Source organism: Gopherus evgoodei, chromosome 1, assembly GCF_007399415.2.
Source record: "Gopherus evgoodei ecotype Sinaloan lineage chromosome 1, rGopEvg1_v1.p, whole genome shotgun sequence".
Classification (NCBI taxonomy): domain Eukaryota; kingdom Metazoa; phylum Chordata; order Testudines; family Testudinidae; genus Gopherus; species Gopherus evgoodei.
The window spans coordinates 3,299,748-3,317,435 of NC_044322.1; the positions used below are offsets into that span (position 1 = coordinate 3,299,748).

Consider the following 17,688-nt stretch of genomic DNA (forward strand, 5'->3'; position numbering starts at 1 on the left):
GTGGAGTGTGGGGCAGGCCCTTGGGGGGATTGGGGAACAGTGGGGAGGGGGTATAGGTCCAGTCCCACTGCCAGTCTCGTCAGCACTCAGCTGCAGGAGTTTCATTCTCCCCCTTAACCCTGCTCAGAATTCATCCCATGGGGGGTGAAGCAGCTGGTGCCGCTTCCCGGCCGCCTGTCAAACCCACGCCGGCCCTGGTGTGGCTGGCTCTGACCTGCCCCAGGCTGACGTCCATCTGCACCTCTGCCTTGCAGCGAGGTGGACAAGGTCCTGTCCGGGCTGGAGATCCTCTCCAAGGTGTTTGACCAGCAGAGTTCTCCCGTGGTCTCCCGGATCCTCCAGCAGGTAAGGTCGGGAGTGGGGAGTAATGGCTGTGGCGTGCCGCAGGGGGCCATTTCCCCACCCCACTGGGACTTAGAACCCCTCCCCCGCCTTATGTCTGCCCTGCGTCTTCTCGACACCTGCTGCCCCTCCTTAGGCCTTGTTGTGGGGGACCTGCCAGGTGAGGGCCCATTTCTCCCCCCCCCACCAATCTGGGGGCTGGACGTGACCCAGACTTGGTGTCTTTCTCCCCCATGGCAGCTGAGATAACCCATGAGCCGCGGACCTACATGCGATAGCAGGCTGAGCTGGGTGGGGCAGGGCTGTGGGGCCATCAGAGCAGCTGCTGCAGCGGGAGACGGCGTCCCCTCTCCAGCGTGCCCTGGGGCGCACAGACTGCCCGCCATCCCTGACACTCTGGGCCCTTCGCCCCTTACGATACCAGCTGGGGGACTGGCCACCTGGCGGCCCCTGCAGGAGGCTGCCCTGTGGTCCTGCATACGTTGGCCAGGCTCCATCCTTTCCTCCCAGCATGCTGTGTTCCAGCAGCTGGAGACCTGGCTCGGAGGAGGCAGCGTGTGTCCCCGGGGAGCGGCGGTGGGGGTGGACAACCCAGAGCATCTTGCCCCTTTGCCGCCGGCCCAGCCGGCACCAGCTCGCTTAGAGGCTTCACCGAGTTTATTCCTGTTCCCCGCTAGCTCCAAACACGTCAGTTCCCAGAGCCCAAGGAAAGGGAGCCAGGCTTGGGGCTGGGGCGCTGGGCACCTTTGTTCTGTCCTCACTCTGCTGCTGATTGGCGACATGGCCTGCGGCTCTGTTTCTCAGTTTCCCCCTCTCCAAAAAGGGGACCTGGACCCTGATCGCCCGTTGCGACCTGCTCCCATGAAAGTGGGACGCAACGGCATTAAGTCAGGAGAACAAACTGAGCCCTCTTTGTGGGGATGGGGAAGCCCCTCCGGCCTATGCACCCCCGATCTCGCAGCCTGGCTGCGCGCTGGGGGCCTGGCTGGGGCTGCCAGGCTGCTGCGCCATCTGAGCGTTCTCTGCTTGGATCCCTCGCACCTGCAGACCGCTGGCCAGACGGGAGAGCAGGAGCTGGAGAGCCTGGTGCTGAAGCTGTCTGTCCTGAAGGACTTCCTGTCCGGCATTGAGAAGAAGGTGGGGCCAGGCCCTGGCCACTCGCAGCCCGTGTCAGAATGGGGGCTGGGGACGCAAACCCGTGCGGTCTGCATGGGTCTATATGATCCCAGTGGGGCGGGCCTGGGCTCCGGGGACGCGTGGCGGTGTCACCCTGCCCGGTGCTGAGCCTGGCTGTGTCCTGCTGCTGGATTCTGCTGCAGAGGCCAGGGACGGAGCCGTGCAGCTGGACGGAGCTGGGATCCCGTGGTCCGGGTGCAGGGCTGGGACCCAGGGCCTCTCGGAACCGGCTTTCGGCTCTGACACTGATTCCCTTGGGAGCCATGGGCAAGTCGCACAGCCACCTACCTCCACAGCTGCCTGCTCGCTCTGCGGAGCACCTGTCACTCTCATCGACTTCCCGGGGGCTGAGCACCCCGCCAATGGTGCTGGGGGGGCGTCTGTGGGTCTGACCCCCACCTTAGGAGCCCTGCCTGGGCCCTCCCAGCTGCGTAGTGACTGCTCTGGGATTCGCAGCCCCCACCAGAGCCAGCTCGCACCTCGGGTGGCAGATCTCCCGCCTCCCATGTGTTTTTCTCCAGTCACGGTGAGGGGTGGGGGGAACCGCTGAACTCCAGGGGAACCAGCTGCAGCCCACGGCGCAGCCATAGACGGCTGAGGAGTCAGCTCCGGGTGGGGAGGGGCAGGGCTAAAGCCGGGAGACCCCACCCAGGCCAAAGGCTTTATGGGGAGTGAGGGACCCGGCAGGTGCCGCGTGTGACCAGGCCGTGTCGATTCTCTCCCCCCGCCAGGCTCTGAAGGCTCTCCAGGACATGAGCTCCACGGCCCAGCCTGCCCCGGTCCAGCCCTCCTCCCGCAAAGCCAAGAGCATCCCCGTGCAAGCGTTCGAGGTAAAGCTTTCGCCCCGTGGCCTGGGCCCCCGACTGGGAACAGTGCTCGGCAGGTGCCAGTTTGCCCCCGAGACAGGCTGAAGAGAGCTTGGGGTTAGGGTGAGCCGAGGGCTCCTGGCAAATTACAGCTGGGGGCTGGGTTTCTAGCAGGAATCACGGCTAAGGTCTGGGGTTCGGGGCTCTGCTGTGAAATGGAGGCGGGATTTGGGGGCAAATCGGGGCCAGGGTTTGGGATTTGGGGGCGAATCGGGGCCAGGGTTTGGGATTCTGAGGCAAATCAGGGCCTGGTTTGTGATTACTTGAGGGGGAATCAGGGCCGAGATTTGGGATTAGTCCAGGGGGAATTGGAGCCAGGTTTTGGGATTACTTGAGGGGGAATTGGACCTAGGTTTGGGAGTATTTGCGGGAAAATCAGGGCTGGGTTTGGGATTGTTGGAGGGCTAACCAGAGCCAAGGTTTGGGATTATTCTGAGGTGAATCAGGGCCAGGTTTGGGATTCTTCGGGGGGAATTGGAGCCAGGGCGTGGGTTTGATAGCACCAAAATCTCATAAGAAGAGTTTTGACCGTATCTAAACCAGATGCTCCTCCTTTCCCAACTTGGAACCAAAGCCGTGGGGTGGATTTGCATCTGGGGGTTTCAGTCTGAGCGCACCCTCTCCCCACAACTAACCAAAGGGGTTCAGATGTGAAGCCCTAGGCTCTGGCCCTTGAGAAGCAAAGCAGAGCCGGTGTCTGTTCCGGAATCGCTCCGAAGCACGTGCCAGCTCCTGGATGATCCGGAATGACACGTTTACGGAGCTTGGTCCATAGCTCTGAGGAGCAAACCAAGCGGCTGTTCGACCAAGGAAAACGGTGGTCAATCGTGTAGTCAGCTGCTTGACCCCACTTGGGTTCGTTATGAAATATACTCAGGATACCAAGTAACCAGCATCAGTCAGGTTTATTGCTCTGACTCCAGAATAACATAGTGCAGGGAAAGGTTCTGTACTATCCTCGTCTCTGGGAAGCTGTCTCACATTCACCTCACACGGAAGGCGCTCTCTGGGGGCCCGGACAGTGCTGGGGTCCTGAGGCCCCGATTCGCCCCCAAATCCCAAACGCTGGCCCCGATTTGCCCCTGAATCCCGCCTCCATTTCACAGCAGAGCCCCGAACCCCAGACCTTAGCTGTGACTTCCAGGAGAAGGCCTTGTGTTCCCTGCAGCCGGTTCGCCTCCACACCCCTCCCGCTCCCCAACCTGGGCTTCTGAGCTCCCTTTAACCCACGCCACCAGCCAGAACGTGCTTTGGCCTGTAATCCCACCAGGCCCTGTGCAGGGTACAGACACCCCCTCACACCACCCAGAAGCTGCTGCTCTTCAAATGGGCAGAGTTTGTGCTTTGGAGAGCCGGGAGCCGCTGGAAATACCCAGGGCAGGGGGAGTTAGAAAGTGACACACCCCAGTGTGGCTCCCCGCCAGTCACCTCGGGCAGGCTTTCTTGCCAGGGTTGCCAGGTAGAAGACTAGTCACGGGGCCAAATTCCTCCTTGGCGTAGCTCCATTGAGCTCAGTGGCATTAGCCCTAGGGCTGGGCGTGGCCACCCGAGCAGCTTCGAGCGTCCCATCCACGTGGGGCCGTCTCTCTGCCCCAGGTGAAGCTGGACGTCATCTTGGGGGACCTCACCAAGATCGGCAAGTCGCAGAAGTTCACGCTGAGCGTGGACGTGGAGGGCGGGAAGCTGGTGGTGCTGAAGAAGCAGAAGGACTCCCAGGAGGACTGGAACACGTTCACCCACGACAAGAGTAAGAGCTGGGTGCTGTGCCTGGCCTGTATGCCCCGTGCCCTCGGGGACCAGCCGCAGCTCTCCTGGCTCTGCTGTTACCCTGCGCCCTCTTGTTTCTGTGGGGTGTCCAGAGTGTTGGGGCTGCCCTGTAGCATGCGGAGATACGAAAGGATTAGATCTGGCCCCCAAACTGCGTCACTCAGGAACTGATTGCTCACCCGCGCTGCCTCCTCGTAGCATGATACCGTGTGTGCCAATCACACTGCACCCGTCCCTCCAGCCTTGGGATCCCTGGGGTCTTCCCTCTCCTGCCTCTGCAGAGCTCGGGCTTTCTCCTGGGGTTGGGGAGAGGAACGGGGCTCTGGGGTCACATCTGCTCTGATTTTCCGTGCCGCTCTCCAGTCCGACAGCTAATCAAGTCCCAGCGGGTGCAGAATAAGCTGGGGATCGTCTTCGAGAAGGAGAAGGATAAAACTCAGCGGAAAGATTTTGTCTTCGTCAGCGCCAGGGTGAGTCATGGGTCTGTTATTACTGTGTCTGGTGTGATCCTCGCCACGCAGCTCCGAGGCCGCAGGGTGGAAGGGAATATGGCTAAATCAAAGCATTCGAGCGCTGTTCCATTCCGCAAAGAAATGACATTAAAAAAAACCAAAACCCTGTCTTAGGAGATCTTCCCAGGATAGCTGACTGCACTGATGACAGGGCGTCTTCACTCCTGCAAAGCCAACCTGGCGCTGGGACGGGGACAGGGTGTCTCTTCTTCCTTATGCATCATCGGCTCAGCTGTCTGCAGAATGTCAGTTGCAGAGACCCCAGGGGCGTCGCAGCCTGGCCACCCCGAGGGTCACCAAGGGCATGATTAAAAGGGGTTACACTCCAGCGCATGATTTCCTACAAAATCTTTACTGCTAGTGATGATGCAGGAGAAGTAAAGGACCCAGCTTAACTCAGATTCCAAGATGGATCTGCGGGTTGAACGGAGGCCCAGAAAATTCATAGGGGTACTGAGGTGCTGCCTTTAAAACCAAGACCACAACCACACATGAGCATTAATCATTCCCCGGCACCAGATTCCCCCTTGTAACTGGTTATGGAATTCTTTGCTTCCTGTCCTAAACAGCTGCATAGTGTTGCTGTGCCCTGTTAAAAACAAACCACGTTCCACCCCAGAGGTGGCTGCATTTCAGTGATGGGAGAACTATTGTATATCCCTGTCCTGTTCAAGCCCTTGCTGGCTGACGAGTGGGTGGCCGGGACCAGGGATTTTACCTGGGTCTCCTGTCCACAGCCCATCTCCTCCTGCTGCCTAACCTGCTGTCACAGAGTGTAGGGGAGTCAGGACCCCGCACCTCCCACTTCCTGCAATTCACCGTGACTCTCAGCCAGCCAATAAAACAGAAGGTTTATTAAACACCAGGACCACAGTCCAAAATAGAGCTGGCAGGTTCAGACAACAGGACCCCCTCAGTCAGGTCCATCTTCGAGGGCAAGGAGCCCAGACCGGTGGAGCTTCCCCCTTTTCCCCAGCCAGCTCCAAATTGAACCCCCCTCCAGCCCCTCCTCTGGCCTTTGTTTCTTTTCTGGGCCAGGAGGCCACCTGATCTCTTTGTTCTCCAACACCTTCAGTTGGCACTTGCAGGGGAGGGGCCCAGGCCATCAGTTGCCAGGAGACAGGGTGTCGGCCATTCTCTGTGCAGACAGCATCACGCCTGCCTAGGGCTCTGCAAGTCATATACCCTTATCCCCCCACCTAGATACTTAAGAAAGGCGTAGGGGAAACTGAGGCACTCACACACTATTCAGAGAAAACATTAAGAACATTCCCACTTCCTCACACCTGCCTCTTTTGCCTGCCTTTCCTCCAGAAGCGGGAGGCATTCTGCCAGCTGCTGCAGCTGATGAAAAACAAACATTCCAAGCAGGATGAGCCCGACATGATCTCCGTCTTCATCGGCACGTGGAACATGGGTCAGTGCCATGGGGTGCCTGGGGCAGGGCTTGTCGGGAGCTGCCCCTCTGGTAGCATGGGGAACATGGACAAGGGTGATGTGGAGCGCTCAGACAGTGCCTTGCAGGAGTTCCCCTCAGCCTGGGAAGCAGGGGCTAGGGTCACAGTGGCTGGCCTCACGGGGGTCCCCTTCAGCCCAGGGAGCATGGCCCATAGTCACAGAATGTATCCAGACCCACTAAACACCTCCCAGCGGGATGTCTTGAAGTCTGAGATCCCATCTCCGAGCCACATACCCTACCCAGCTCTCCTCCTGCCTTCAGGACATAAGGAATCACAGCCTGTCTTAAATAGGAAGCCTTTGTTTAAACAAAACAGCTGTCAGCTCCAAGCACTAACAAACAGGCTTCCGCCCAGCTTGCATTCCACTTTTGTTTGCCTTGTTCACCAGGGACCACACTTGTCTGGAATTTCATACAGTTCCCCCTGGGGTTGGGCAAACTGTGGCCCGCGGGCCACATCCAGCCCGTGGGACCATCCTGCCCAGCCCCTGAGCTCCTGGCCTGGGAGGCTTATCCCTCTTCCCCGCAGCCTCAGCTAGCTCTCTCGTTCTGCCACCGGCGCAATGCTCTGGGTGGCCGGGCAGCGCAGCTGCAGAGCCCGGCCTGACCCGATCTCTGAGCTGCGTGGTGGCTGTGGCGTGGCCCAGCTGCAGCCGGGGGGCACAGCTGTAGTGCTGCCAGCCACCGGTCTCCAGGCAGTGCGGTAAGGGGGCACGGAGCAGCGGGGATTGGACAGAGGACAGGGGAATTTGGGCGGGAACAGGGGTTCCAGGGGCAGTCAGGGGAGACGGAGAAGGGGTGGTTGGATGGGACAGGTGTCCCGGGGGGCCATCAGGAATGAGAGGAGGGGTTGGGGCAGCAGGGGTCCTGGGGCGGTCAGGGGACAGGGAGTTGGATGGGGCAGGAGTCCTGGGGTGGGGGTGGGGGGCAGATAGGAGGTGGGGACCGGACCATGACCCTCTCCCCTAAGCATGCAATTTACAAAACTCGATGCGGCCCTCAGACCAAAAAGTCCCCCCTCCTCCCCCCGGCAATACACAGTGACATCTAGTGGCTGACTAGCCTGCTGCAAGTGAAAATATTTTAACTATAGCTACCCCAAGTTTTAACAGCCTGGGCAAGGCAGGATGGCTGCTGCCTCCTGACACCGGTTCGCAGCCCCCTGAGAAGGCATCCGTGTCTGATCCCTGCCTAGTCCCCGATCTCTGTGAATACGCAGTGGGCACCATGTGGTGGTTCTTGTCTGGCCCCCAACACTGCAGTCTCTGAGCACCTCACAATCTTCGATGTGTTTATCCTCACGCACTCCTGTGAGGCTGGGCCCAGCTATTTCCCCAGCTGCACAGAGGGGAAACCGAAGCATGGCGTGGCTCAACGGCGGGCCCAAGGAAACCAAGAGCCTGGTGCAGAGCAGGGAACTAAACTCTGGTCTCTGATGTCCCAGGCTGGTGGCCCAACCACGGGCCCATCCTCCTGGGACTGAGCAGGGTGACCCCATTGGTGACCGCGGGTCTGTTGGGCCATGCCCTCTCCCACAGGAAGCGTGCCTCCCCCCAAGAGCATCACGTCCTGGTTTACGTCGAAGGGCCTGGGGAAGACGCTGGATGAGATGACAGTCACCATCCCCCATGACATCTACGTCTTTGGCACCCAGGAGAACTCGATGGGGGACAAGGAGTGGGTCGACTTCCTCCGGGGCGTGCTGAAGGAGTTCACGGAGATCGAGTACCGCCCGGTAAGAGCCCGAGCGCCGGGGCAGGGCCTGAGGAGATGGCCTGGGACTCCGGGCTGTGCGGTGGTACCCAGCTGCACACTGGGCCATGCTCGCCTTGAGACAGCTTCCCAGCATGCCATGCTCCGGCTGTGCGCCGCTCGGCTCAGGGAGGATCGCGTGCTGGGAAGCTGTCATCTCCAGGGGCCGTCCTGCCGTATTAAGACCCAGGATGTCTGCAACCTCCTCTGGTTGAGGGCCAGCCATCAGACTCCCAGGCCTCTAAATCCAAGTGGATCCCAGGCTGTGGATGGCCGTGGGATAGCGGAAGGGCTCGGGGAGACGGTTGCTGGGGTGACCATCCTCCCAAATCCTCAGCATTGCTGGATTTGCCATTTTTACCTAGGCTATGGATGAGGGACGGCTTAGGGACCAGGTGTGAAACCTGTGAACACAAGCGGCAGGTATAATAGGCCGGGGGGAAGCTAAGCCCCCTCAGACATGATGTGCACCTCCCTTTGGAGCGCCGCCTGCTGCTGAAAGGGCACCTGGGCAGTAGCCCCCACCCCACGTTCTGCTCTGAGGTCCCACCCCCTCGTCCTTCTATTACCCCATTGCCCACCCTGCTCCTTTCCTATCTCCACTCCGCCACTTCCCCCGCGTGCCCCTCCCCGCTCATGCCTCTCCGCCCCTGAGAGACAGAGAGGCACGGTGGGGGGGGGGCTTGGGGGGGGTGGGGAGAGGCACAGTGGGGGGGCTCCTTGGGGGAGGTGGCAGAGAGAGGTGCAGGCGGGGGGCTCCTTGGGGGAGGGGGCAGAGAGAGGTGCAGGTGGGGGTCCCATCGGGGGAGGGGGCAGAGAGGTGCAGGTGGGAGGCCCCTCGGGGGAGTGCGCTGAGTGGGAGCCGAGCCTGGGTCAGCGTTGGGGTGGAGCGTGAGTGTGGCCTCGGGGAGACGGGCCTCGGGGCAGAGCCACGGTCCAGGCGCTGGTGGCCTCCCACACTTCTAGGGAGCTTCCAGCACTAGGGCCCAGCCTCCCCAGTCAAGCGGGGAGTCACACGCTGCCCATGCCCGTGGCCACAGGTCTCTCGGCCCTTTAACCTCCTGAGGTAGAGGCGTCAGCTCCCAGATGCTTTGCTTTTGGAGTGAGGGGTCTCAGCTGTGGTGTCTTTGGCCAACATTTCCCATTCACGTCCTAGCACATTCAGAGTGTTGTGCACTGTCATCCATACCTCCCCTCCGCCCCCCAGAGGTGGCTGCATTATTCATGCATGTGTGAGAATTCATTGGGAGCTGGAGGTGTTTGGAGTGTCTGAAAAAGGCTCTCAGCTTTCTTGCTTTGAGATCCTTCAGCACCAGCAGAGCTGCGTGAAGTGTAAGGTGTTATATTTAACAGGGGTATTATCCCTTTCCTCCAGTCGTGGTCAGTTCAGGGACAGTCCCGGGTTGAGTGACTGCTCTGTGAAAATGTCCTGAACAATGAGGGGCCCCAAGCACCTGCAGCAGCGCCCGCCGGGCACTGTAACCCCGGCCCTGGCCTGGTGCAGAAGAGTGCGGGGCTGGACACTAAGCTCATCCTGGGCAGCTCCTGTGTCCCGCCGGCTGGGCCAGGCCTGTCTCCGCTCCAAGTCGGAGGTTTCCCCTTCTCATCTGTCATGATGGACGGGGGTGGCTAGGCCAAACCTGAGCGTGCCTGGTCACCACGCTCGAAGCAGGGAGCCAGGCCCAGCCCTGAGGCACAGGAGCCACTGCTGCAGGGGGAGTCCCGAACACACAGTAAAAAGGAAAATCACGCTGTCCAGGACTCTGCTCTTCTTGCCAGTACAAGCCAGCAGCTGTTAATTTAATGCTAGACCCAGCGACTCCTTAAGGCAGAAATGACTTAGGAGGAAGAGAAGCCTCCTGTAAACATCTGGGTTGTGCCTTGGTGGTTCAGAAAATGTCCTTGTTGGAATATGGAAGAGGGGGAGCAGCAGCTATCCCAGGTGTCTGCCCCGGGGACAGATTGGACTACAATTCCCAGCAGCCACCCTGGCTGCTTTCAACCTCACCAAACTTTATTTAAACCTGGGATTGCAAACACTGAGCAACAGGGAGGCTCTGCGGGCGCTGCTGGGTGTCTCGGTGGGTTTGTTCTCATCGCTGCATGCCTGGTTCTCGCTGTGGGGGGGTTTCAGAGTCGGTGACTTTAAGGCAGCTGCTGCCTCCAAGCCAGGCTCCGGCACCCCCGCCAGGAGAGCGGAGATGTAACAGTGTCTTGTTGGCCCCCTGCCAGATCGCAATGCAGGCTTTGTGGAATATTAAGATTGCCGTCCTGGTGAAACCGGAGCACGAGAACCGGATCAGCCATGTCAGCACCTCGAGCGTGAAGACCGGGATCGCCAACACGCTGGGTAGGGGCCGATCTAGGCGCTGCGGGGGCTAGACTGGGTACCTGGGACAGACAGACTCAGCCCTCTGCACTCACCTTTAGCACGGCTGGCTGTGCGTGAGTGAGGGTGCACTCTGGTATCACGTTCTGCCACACAGGGCCCTTCTATGCAAGTGGTAGATTCCTCTGGTCTTCGAGTAGCAAGTCACGGTTCTAGTCCCTGTTGCTCTCTGCGTGCGAGTGATTTACACAGCAGTTGTCAGTGCACATGGATTCTTTGCACTGTGTCTGTATGTTCTGGCCACACAGGCTCCAGTGGGGCTGACATCCAACTTAAGCATTTTCTGACTCTGGGGGCGGGAGTTAGCTCTGGGGTTTGAGACTGGGACAGTGGAAGAGGGGACTGGATGGCTCAGAGGATTGGGATACAGCGCAGGGCCTTTCAGATGCAGTTGGTCATCCTGATCCGGCCTGGGTCACTAGTTGTGACTGTCTGTGCCTCTTCATTGGCCTTAGCGAAGCACCTTGGTGGGTCTCGCGCCAATTCCGGAGCGGTCAGGGGTCAATGGCCAAATGGGCCCTGCAGACCAAATTTCTCTTCCTCCCCTCCAACACAGGGTTAAGGCAAGTTAGCATCAAGATGGGTTGATTTAAAGCATCAGTTGTAATGTTGAGCTAAATCAACAAGCAGGAAACCATGATTTAAAGCAGAAGTCTCAAACTCCCAGCTCGCAGGCTGTCTGTGGCCCAAGAACCTCCCCAATGTGGCCCACGGGGCTCCAGCAATTTTTGGGCTGGGTCTCTCCCTTGGCCCCTGGCCGCCGCCCCTGTGCACTCCCACCCCCGGCATGTTGCCCAGGCGATTTACAATGGCCCAGGGCCCCGCCGACCACCGGCAGCGCAGCAGAGCTGAGCGGTGTCTGCATGCTCACTCCATGTGTCTGCTGGCCCCTCCCTGTGGCCCCGGGATAGGGCTGTGCCTCCACGCGCTGCCCGCGTCCTGAGCACCCTTGTGGCCAATGGGAAGCTGTGGGGGCAATGCCTGGGGGCAGCAGTGTGCAGAGACCCCCCGGACTGCCCTGCCTTGGAGCCCCAGGTAAGCACCAGCCCCCCACCTTGAGGAGCCTGCACCCCCACCCCCTCGCCACATACTCTGTCCCACCCCCAAACTCCCTCCCTGAGCCTGCACCCCCTCCCCATACCCCCAGACCCCAAACTCCCTTCCAGAGCCTGCACCCCTCACCTCTCTGCCCTCCCAGAGCCTGCAACCTTACCCCCTCCTCCTGCACCCCCACCCCCTGCCTCAGCCCAGAGCCTGCACCCAGCACCCAAACGCCATCCCAGAGCCTGCACCCCAGACCCCCTCTACCACCCAAACTCCCTCCCAGAGCCTGCTCCCTAATCCCCTACCCCAGACCTCTGGTGCAGCTCTTAGCCAACTGGGACTCTCTCCTCCCGCCACCTACTGGCTTTGTGTTTTTTCTGCTCACTCCATGCTGCTGGCGCTGGCTTTGGCCACTGTGCAACGGGCCATCGGTGCCCGGAGCAGGCCTGGGAACTGAGCCCCGGCCTGGCCTGAGTGGGGCTCGCCCCCACTCCTTCTTTGTTTTACAGGCAATAAAGGGGCCGTGGGAGTCTCCTTCATGTTCAATGGCACCTCTTTCGGCTTTGTGAATTGCCACCTGACCTCAGGCAACGAGAAGACGGCCAGGTGAGTGCGCGGGGCAGGGCAGCCCCTGGCAGAGTGGGAGCCCATCACCTAGCCCGGGTCTTGCCAGCTGGGCTGAGGGAGCTGCTGGTAGCTCCTGCCGCTGGCCGTGGGCAGCACGCAAACGTGGCCAATGGCTCTAGACAGACGATGCTTTGGTCTCCATGGAGAGACAGGAGAGCCGGGCACAGCGGGAGTCGCCTTGCGCTGCCAGGGAGAGCCGCGTCTGCTCTGGGACGTGCTGACGCTCCTGCTCGCTTACAGATGTGGCATGCTCACTCCTGGACACCCTCGCTCTGGGTACACTCGCACCTACCCCCAGCCACGCTCCTGCTCGCTCTGACACACTCCTGCGCGGTCTGGTGCACTAGTGTTTGCACGCAGCCACTTGCACTCCCGCACTCAGTTTGGGGCACACTTGCCATGCACACATGCTCCGGTTTGAACAGGTTCATCCCCTCGCATGCTCACCCTGGGGCACCCTTGCTCACTCTGGCCTTCGCATGCTCCTTCTTGCTTTCTTAGACACAGTTGGGCTCAGCCCTGCACACTTGCATGCACTCAGACATGTTTGTGCTCACCCGTCCCGGAGTGTTTCCATGCACCATCCCACATTCTGCTCCTTGGGGCCGCATCGCCCTGGGCCCGGCAGTCAGCACGCGGCGATTGTCGCTGTTAGCATGCGCGCTCCAGTCCCGCTGGATGGGCTCTGGAAGCACCGACGTTCCCAAGCTAAGCAGCAAGCGCGGCTGGTGGATCGACCGCCAAATGAGGAAAACCACCATCTCCTGCCCCCTGGTCTCTCTGTCAGGTCTGGTGCTCATAGCTGGGGAGGGCGTTCATTCTCCACATGCCTTCTCTTTGGTAGAAGCCCCGAGAATATTAAACCACCCCCCAATCTGTCATCTGTACCGTCTCGATGGATCCCAGAGGGCGGTTACACACGTAACAAGCCCCACGCAGCAGGTCAGCGCGTCTGCTTCTGGGGAGGAGCGTGGTGGCAGTTGAATTGGACAATGACGGCACTCAAGTTAGGGCACCCAGGCAAACCCGCTGCTCTTGTGGGAAGCACCTGGGGATCTTTAGTAACTAGGAGAGGTCAAGGCCTTGGGTTTATGTTCCCACGGGCTGGGCCCCTGGAGACTCTGATCTGTGTCCCCTTCCCTGTCTCCTCTCTGCTGGCCCGTCTCTGCCTGCTCACCACTCCCCTCTCCGACAGGCGGAACCAGAACTACCTGGACATCCTGCGCTTGCTGTCCCTGGGCGACAAGCAACTCAGCTCCTTCGACATCTCGCTCCGCTTCACCCATCTCTTCTGGTTCGGGGACCTCAACTACCGCCTAGACATGGACATACAGGTGAGGAGGGCGCGGGCCTGTGGGGAGGAGGGCGCGGGCCTGTGGGGAGGGGGGCGCGGGCCTGTGGGGAGGAGGGCGCGGGCCTGGTGGGAGAGGGATGCAGCATGGGGAGGACTGGCAAGTGAGGGGCACAGGCCCGTGGGGGGCAGGAGGGTGCAGGCCTGGGGGGAGGGGAGTGCAGGTCCCCGGGGGGGGGGGGCTGTGTGGCCTGTCCTCCCCGCTCTGACCTGCCCGCTCTGTCCTGCCTCCTCCAGGAGATCCTCAACTACATCAACCGCAAAGAGTTCGAGCCGCTGCTCAAGGTGGATCAGCTCAACCTGGAGAAGGAGAAGCACAAGGTTTTCCTGCGATTCGGTGAGGGCGGCTCTGCTGCAGGCGGGCGGGCGGGGCGGGCGGGGCCTCTGCTTCACCCACTGGCTCTGCCCCTTCCCTGCTGGGGTGGGGGGAACTGTGGGGGGGTCTTCCTTCCCTGCTGGAGTGGGGGAGCGTTGGGGGCTCTCCCCTTCCCTGCTGGGGTGGGGGAGCGTTGGGGGCTCTCCCCTTCCCTGCTGGAGTGGGGCAGCGTTGGGGGCTCTCCCCTTCCCTGCTGGAGTGGGGGAGCGTTGGGGGCTCTCCCCTTCCCTGCTGGAGTGGGGGAGCGTTGGGGGCTCTCCCCTTCCCTGCTGGGGTGGGGGAGCTGTGGGGGCTCTCCCCTTCCCTGCTGGGGTGTTGGTGGTGGGGGGGCTCCTCTATGGGGATCAGCACTCCTGGGCCTGGGGTCCGGTGTGTGGACTGTCGCCCCGTGGCTGCTGGGGATGCTGAGGGTGGCCGAGCCCAGGCTGTTGCTCTTCACACCCCGGGCTGTGTCTCTGCAGGCGAGGAGGAGATCACCTTCCCCCCAACCTACCGCTACGAGCGGGGCTCCCGCGACACCTACGTATGGCACAAGCAGAAGCCCACTGGGGTAGGTGCTGGGAGTTGGGTGGGGAAGGAAAGGCGGGGGGGAGCGTTTGGGGGGCTGGGGAGGGCTAGCTGGTTCCCGTGGCTCTCTCTCTGGACCCTGTGGGCCAGTCAAGGGCCAGTGCCAGGGGCCCTGCCAGGCTGGTGGGCAGGGGGAGGGCACTGCCCAGCAATACCTCACCCCAGCATCCTGTGCCCCCCGCCCAGGTCCGCACCAACGTCCCCTCCTGGTGTGATCGCATCCTGTGGAAGTCGTACCCCGAGACCCACATCAACTGCAACTCCTACGGTGAGTGCGGGGCATCAGCGGCACCCACTGGCTGGAGTCACCTACTCACCCTCGGGCGGCTGACCAGGGTGGAGCATCTCCCGTGGGAGAGGCCTGGGCCTGTGGAGCAGCAGGCCCCGGGTTCTCACCTCGCTGCTGCCAGCGTGCAGAGGAGCCAGTGGCCGGCGCGTCTGCACGGAGGTGACCAGGGACCCAGTGCCAGGAGCTCCCCTGGCTGTGCCTGCAGCGCTGGCTGTTCCTTGGGGCTGGGACACCCTCTCTCCGCTCGACCCCAGAATCTCCTTCCTCTCATACCCCCTCGAGCCGCACGACACTGTTGGGGGAGTGGTGAGAGGGGCAGAGGGACAGCCCAGGCTCCCTGCCAGGGCCCTGTTCACCCAGACCTCGTGGGCACTGCCTCCCACAGTGCAGTTGGGCAAGGCCCTGCGGGGCTGGGGCTCGCCCTGAGGGGCTCAAGAGGGAAGCCCTCCCGTGGGCATGGAGTAGACAGGGTGGGGACCGGGCTGGGAACGAGCTCTGCAGCCTCTCCCTGCTAGGTCCCAGGTTCAAATCCAGCCCAAACCGGTCTAGTCGCAGAGGCCTGTGAGTTGCGGGTCTGAGTCCGGTTCTCACGGGGGAGGTGGGCTCTGTCCCTGGGACAGGGGTCTCATCACCCTTAGCCAAGCACCCCTCCTCCTTGTGAGCCTGGGGTGGGCACATTGGCAGGGCAGGGCAGTGGGTGGGCAGAGAGGCTTGGTCCCCTGGGCTATCAGAATTCCCCACTGAATTCTGGTATGAGGAAAACGTAGTTCTCTCCCTGGCGACGTTTCTGAGGTGCGTACAGATGCCAAGCGAAGGGCCAGGCAAGGGGGCTCCAGCAGTGCCCAGCTCCTTCTCGGCTGCCCCACTGGTGAGCCCAGCCCTGGGGCACTCCACCCCTAGAGAGGGACATGCCTTCCCCTCGGGCCTGATCAGCTGCAGGTCGGAGCCCCTGGCCCTGCTGAGCCAGTGCCCGGCCCAGCTCACCCGTGGATCCTGCTTGTTGGCAGGATGCACCGACGACATCACGACCAGCGACCACTCCCCTGTCTTCGGAGCCTTCGAGGTCGGAGTGACATCCCAGTTTGTCTCCAAGAAAGGTACAGGGGGAAGACGGGCGTGTGCCTGCCCTGTGCTGGGCTGGGAGGCCACCGGCTAGCAATGGCCAAGCGGCTCTCCACCTGTCCCTGGCCCTGACTTGTCACTGAGCCTCTGTGGGGGGGGACACGTCGCAAAGTTGTAGCGTTTAAGTCCGGAAGGGACTGCTAGAGCCTCCGGTGTGACCGTCTGTCTACTGCAGGCCACCAGTCCACCCAGCCCCCGCATGCTAACCCCGCAGCCAAGAAACAGCACTTGGGACCACCTCAGAGCCCTGGCCACCCCGTCCTATGTGCCATCTCTAGCCGTGACCATCCCTCACGCCTCAGAGGAGGGAGATAAAAAAATCCTCCCAGAATACACTGGGGGAGGGAGAAATCCCTTCCTGACTCCTGCTGGTGGGCAGCTGAAACCCTGAAGCATGAACTTTGGGAAGGTGTAAGCCATAGATCGGAAGCGAGCCTCAGGGCTGCCGAGCCCTGTCCCCTGCCCCCCGACCCTCACAAGCAATCCTGTCGTGCAGTTCCCACTCATCCATTTGTCCAGCTCTCTCTTAAAACCAAGTCACTTGTTTGCTCACACAGCTCCTATTGATGGTTAGAAATTTCCTGTCTGAATTTGTTCATGGCTAGTTTCCATTTGTTCTTGTGCCAGCACTGTCCTGTAGCTTCCAGAGCTCGTCTCCCTCCCTGGTGCTCACCCCCTGGTGTATTCACAGAGCAATCCGGTTCCCTCTCCCCTTCTTGCTGCCAGACTAAACCAGCCAAGCTCTTCCAGTCAGCTCCCCTAAAACAGGCCCACCACTCGCTGGTCATCCTCACAGCTCTTCTCTGCACCTGTCCCAGTTTGAATTCCTCTCTCCTGAACACGGGTGAGCAGAACTGCACCGGGATTCCTGATACGGTCTCACCAGTGCCTTGTGCAATGGCCTTAATACTACTTTCTCTCTGCTCATGCATTCTAGGAGCCCATTTGCCTTTTTCACAGCCGCATCACTCCACTGGCTCCCAGTCCTGACCCACCCACCCAGGTCTCTCCTCCTCTGTCGCATCCAGCCAGTGAGCCCCTAGCTTGAAGCAAAAATTCTTACTTGACCCAAAGCGCATGACCTTGAACTCTGGACTACTGAATTTCATCCCATTTCCGTCGCTCCAGCCTTCAAGGTCATCAGATCCCTGTGTTCCAGTTCGCCTCTGTACTGACGCTGGCTTTTAACTTGGGGTCATCAGCACATTTCATCAGCCCGCTCCTGCTTTTAGCGTCCAGGTCCTTAATAACCACAGTGAATGAGATTGGTCCCAAGACTGATCCTTGGGGAACTCCGCTAGGAACCTCTCTCCTGTCCAGTATTCACCTTTCAGCGCAACCCTCTGCCTTCTCCCTTTAGCCAGTTCCTTACCCACCTGTCGAGTCTTGCACTGATCCCTAACCATTCCCTAGTGACACCGTGGCAGATGCTTCACTGAAGACCGAGTCTATTAGATCTGCTGCACCTCCCTTGTCTAAAGCATCCATTCTTTGCTCAAAGAAGGAAATCTGTTGGGCTGGCACGATCATAGAATATCAGGGCTGGAAGGGACATCAGGAGGCATCTAGTCCAACCCCCTGCTCAAAGCAGGACTATTTCCCAACTAAATCATCCCAGCCAGGGCTTTGTCAAGCCGAGCCTTAAAAACCTCTAAGGATGGAGATTCCACCACCTCCCTAGGTAACCTATTCCAGTGCTTCACCACCCTCCTAGTGAAAAAGTTTTTCCTAATATCTAACCTAACCATCCCGACTGCAACTTGAGACCATTGCTCCTTGTTCTGTCATCTGGTACCACTGAGAATAGTCTGGATCCCTCCTCTTTGGAACCCCCCTTCAGGTAGTTGAAATCTACGATCTACCTTTGGTAAACTCATGTTGCATTACATCTCCTTTGCCAGTTACCTCTCTGAATTTAATTATTCTCCTTCACAATCTGGTCTAACTCCTGGAATGCTGCTGCAGTCTGACTAAGAGGTCTGTAACTGCGCCGGTCACTTTTTTCCCCTTTCTTACATCCAGGGACGTTAGCTATTCTCCAGTCATACG

The 17,688-nt window shown here is 60.3% G+C and overlaps 1 protein-coding gene across 1 annotated transcript in view; it reads left to right on the forward strand.

Moving 5' to 3' along the window:
• INPPL1 (inositol polyphosphate phosphatase like 1) overlaps positions 1 to 17,688 on the forward strand; it is a 69,393-nt gene that overhangs the window by 35,190 nt on the left and 16,515 nt on the right. Inside the window, exons 6-19 of the mRNA XM_030556421.1 lie at positions 255 to 345; positions 1,390 to 1,479; positions 2,250 to 2,348; positions 3,981 to 4,131; positions 4,515 to 4,621; positions 5,978 to 6,080; positions 7,661 to 7,857; positions 10,107 to 10,224; positions 11,817 to 11,913; positions 13,130 to 13,268; positions 13,523 to 13,622; positions 14,123 to 14,211; positions 14,415 to 14,496; positions 15,525 to 15,614. Coding sequence (XP_030412281.1) covers positions 255 to 345; positions 1,390 to 1,479; positions 2,250 to 2,348; positions 3,981 to 4,131; positions 4,515 to 4,621; positions 5,978 to 6,080; positions 7,661 to 7,857; positions 10,107 to 10,224; positions 11,817 to 11,913; positions 13,130 to 13,268; positions 13,523 to 13,622; positions 14,123 to 14,211; positions 14,415 to 14,496; positions 15,525 to 15,614 — 1,553 coding nt within the window. The remainder of the gene's footprint in view (positions 1 to 254; positions 346 to 1,389; positions 1,480 to 2,249; positions 2,349 to 3,980; positions 4,132 to 4,514; positions 4,622 to 5,977; positions 6,081 to 7,660; positions 7,858 to 10,106; positions 10,225 to 11,816; positions 11,914 to 13,129; positions 13,269 to 13,522; positions 13,623 to 14,122; positions 14,212 to 14,414; positions 14,497 to 15,524; positions 15,615 to 17,688) is intronic.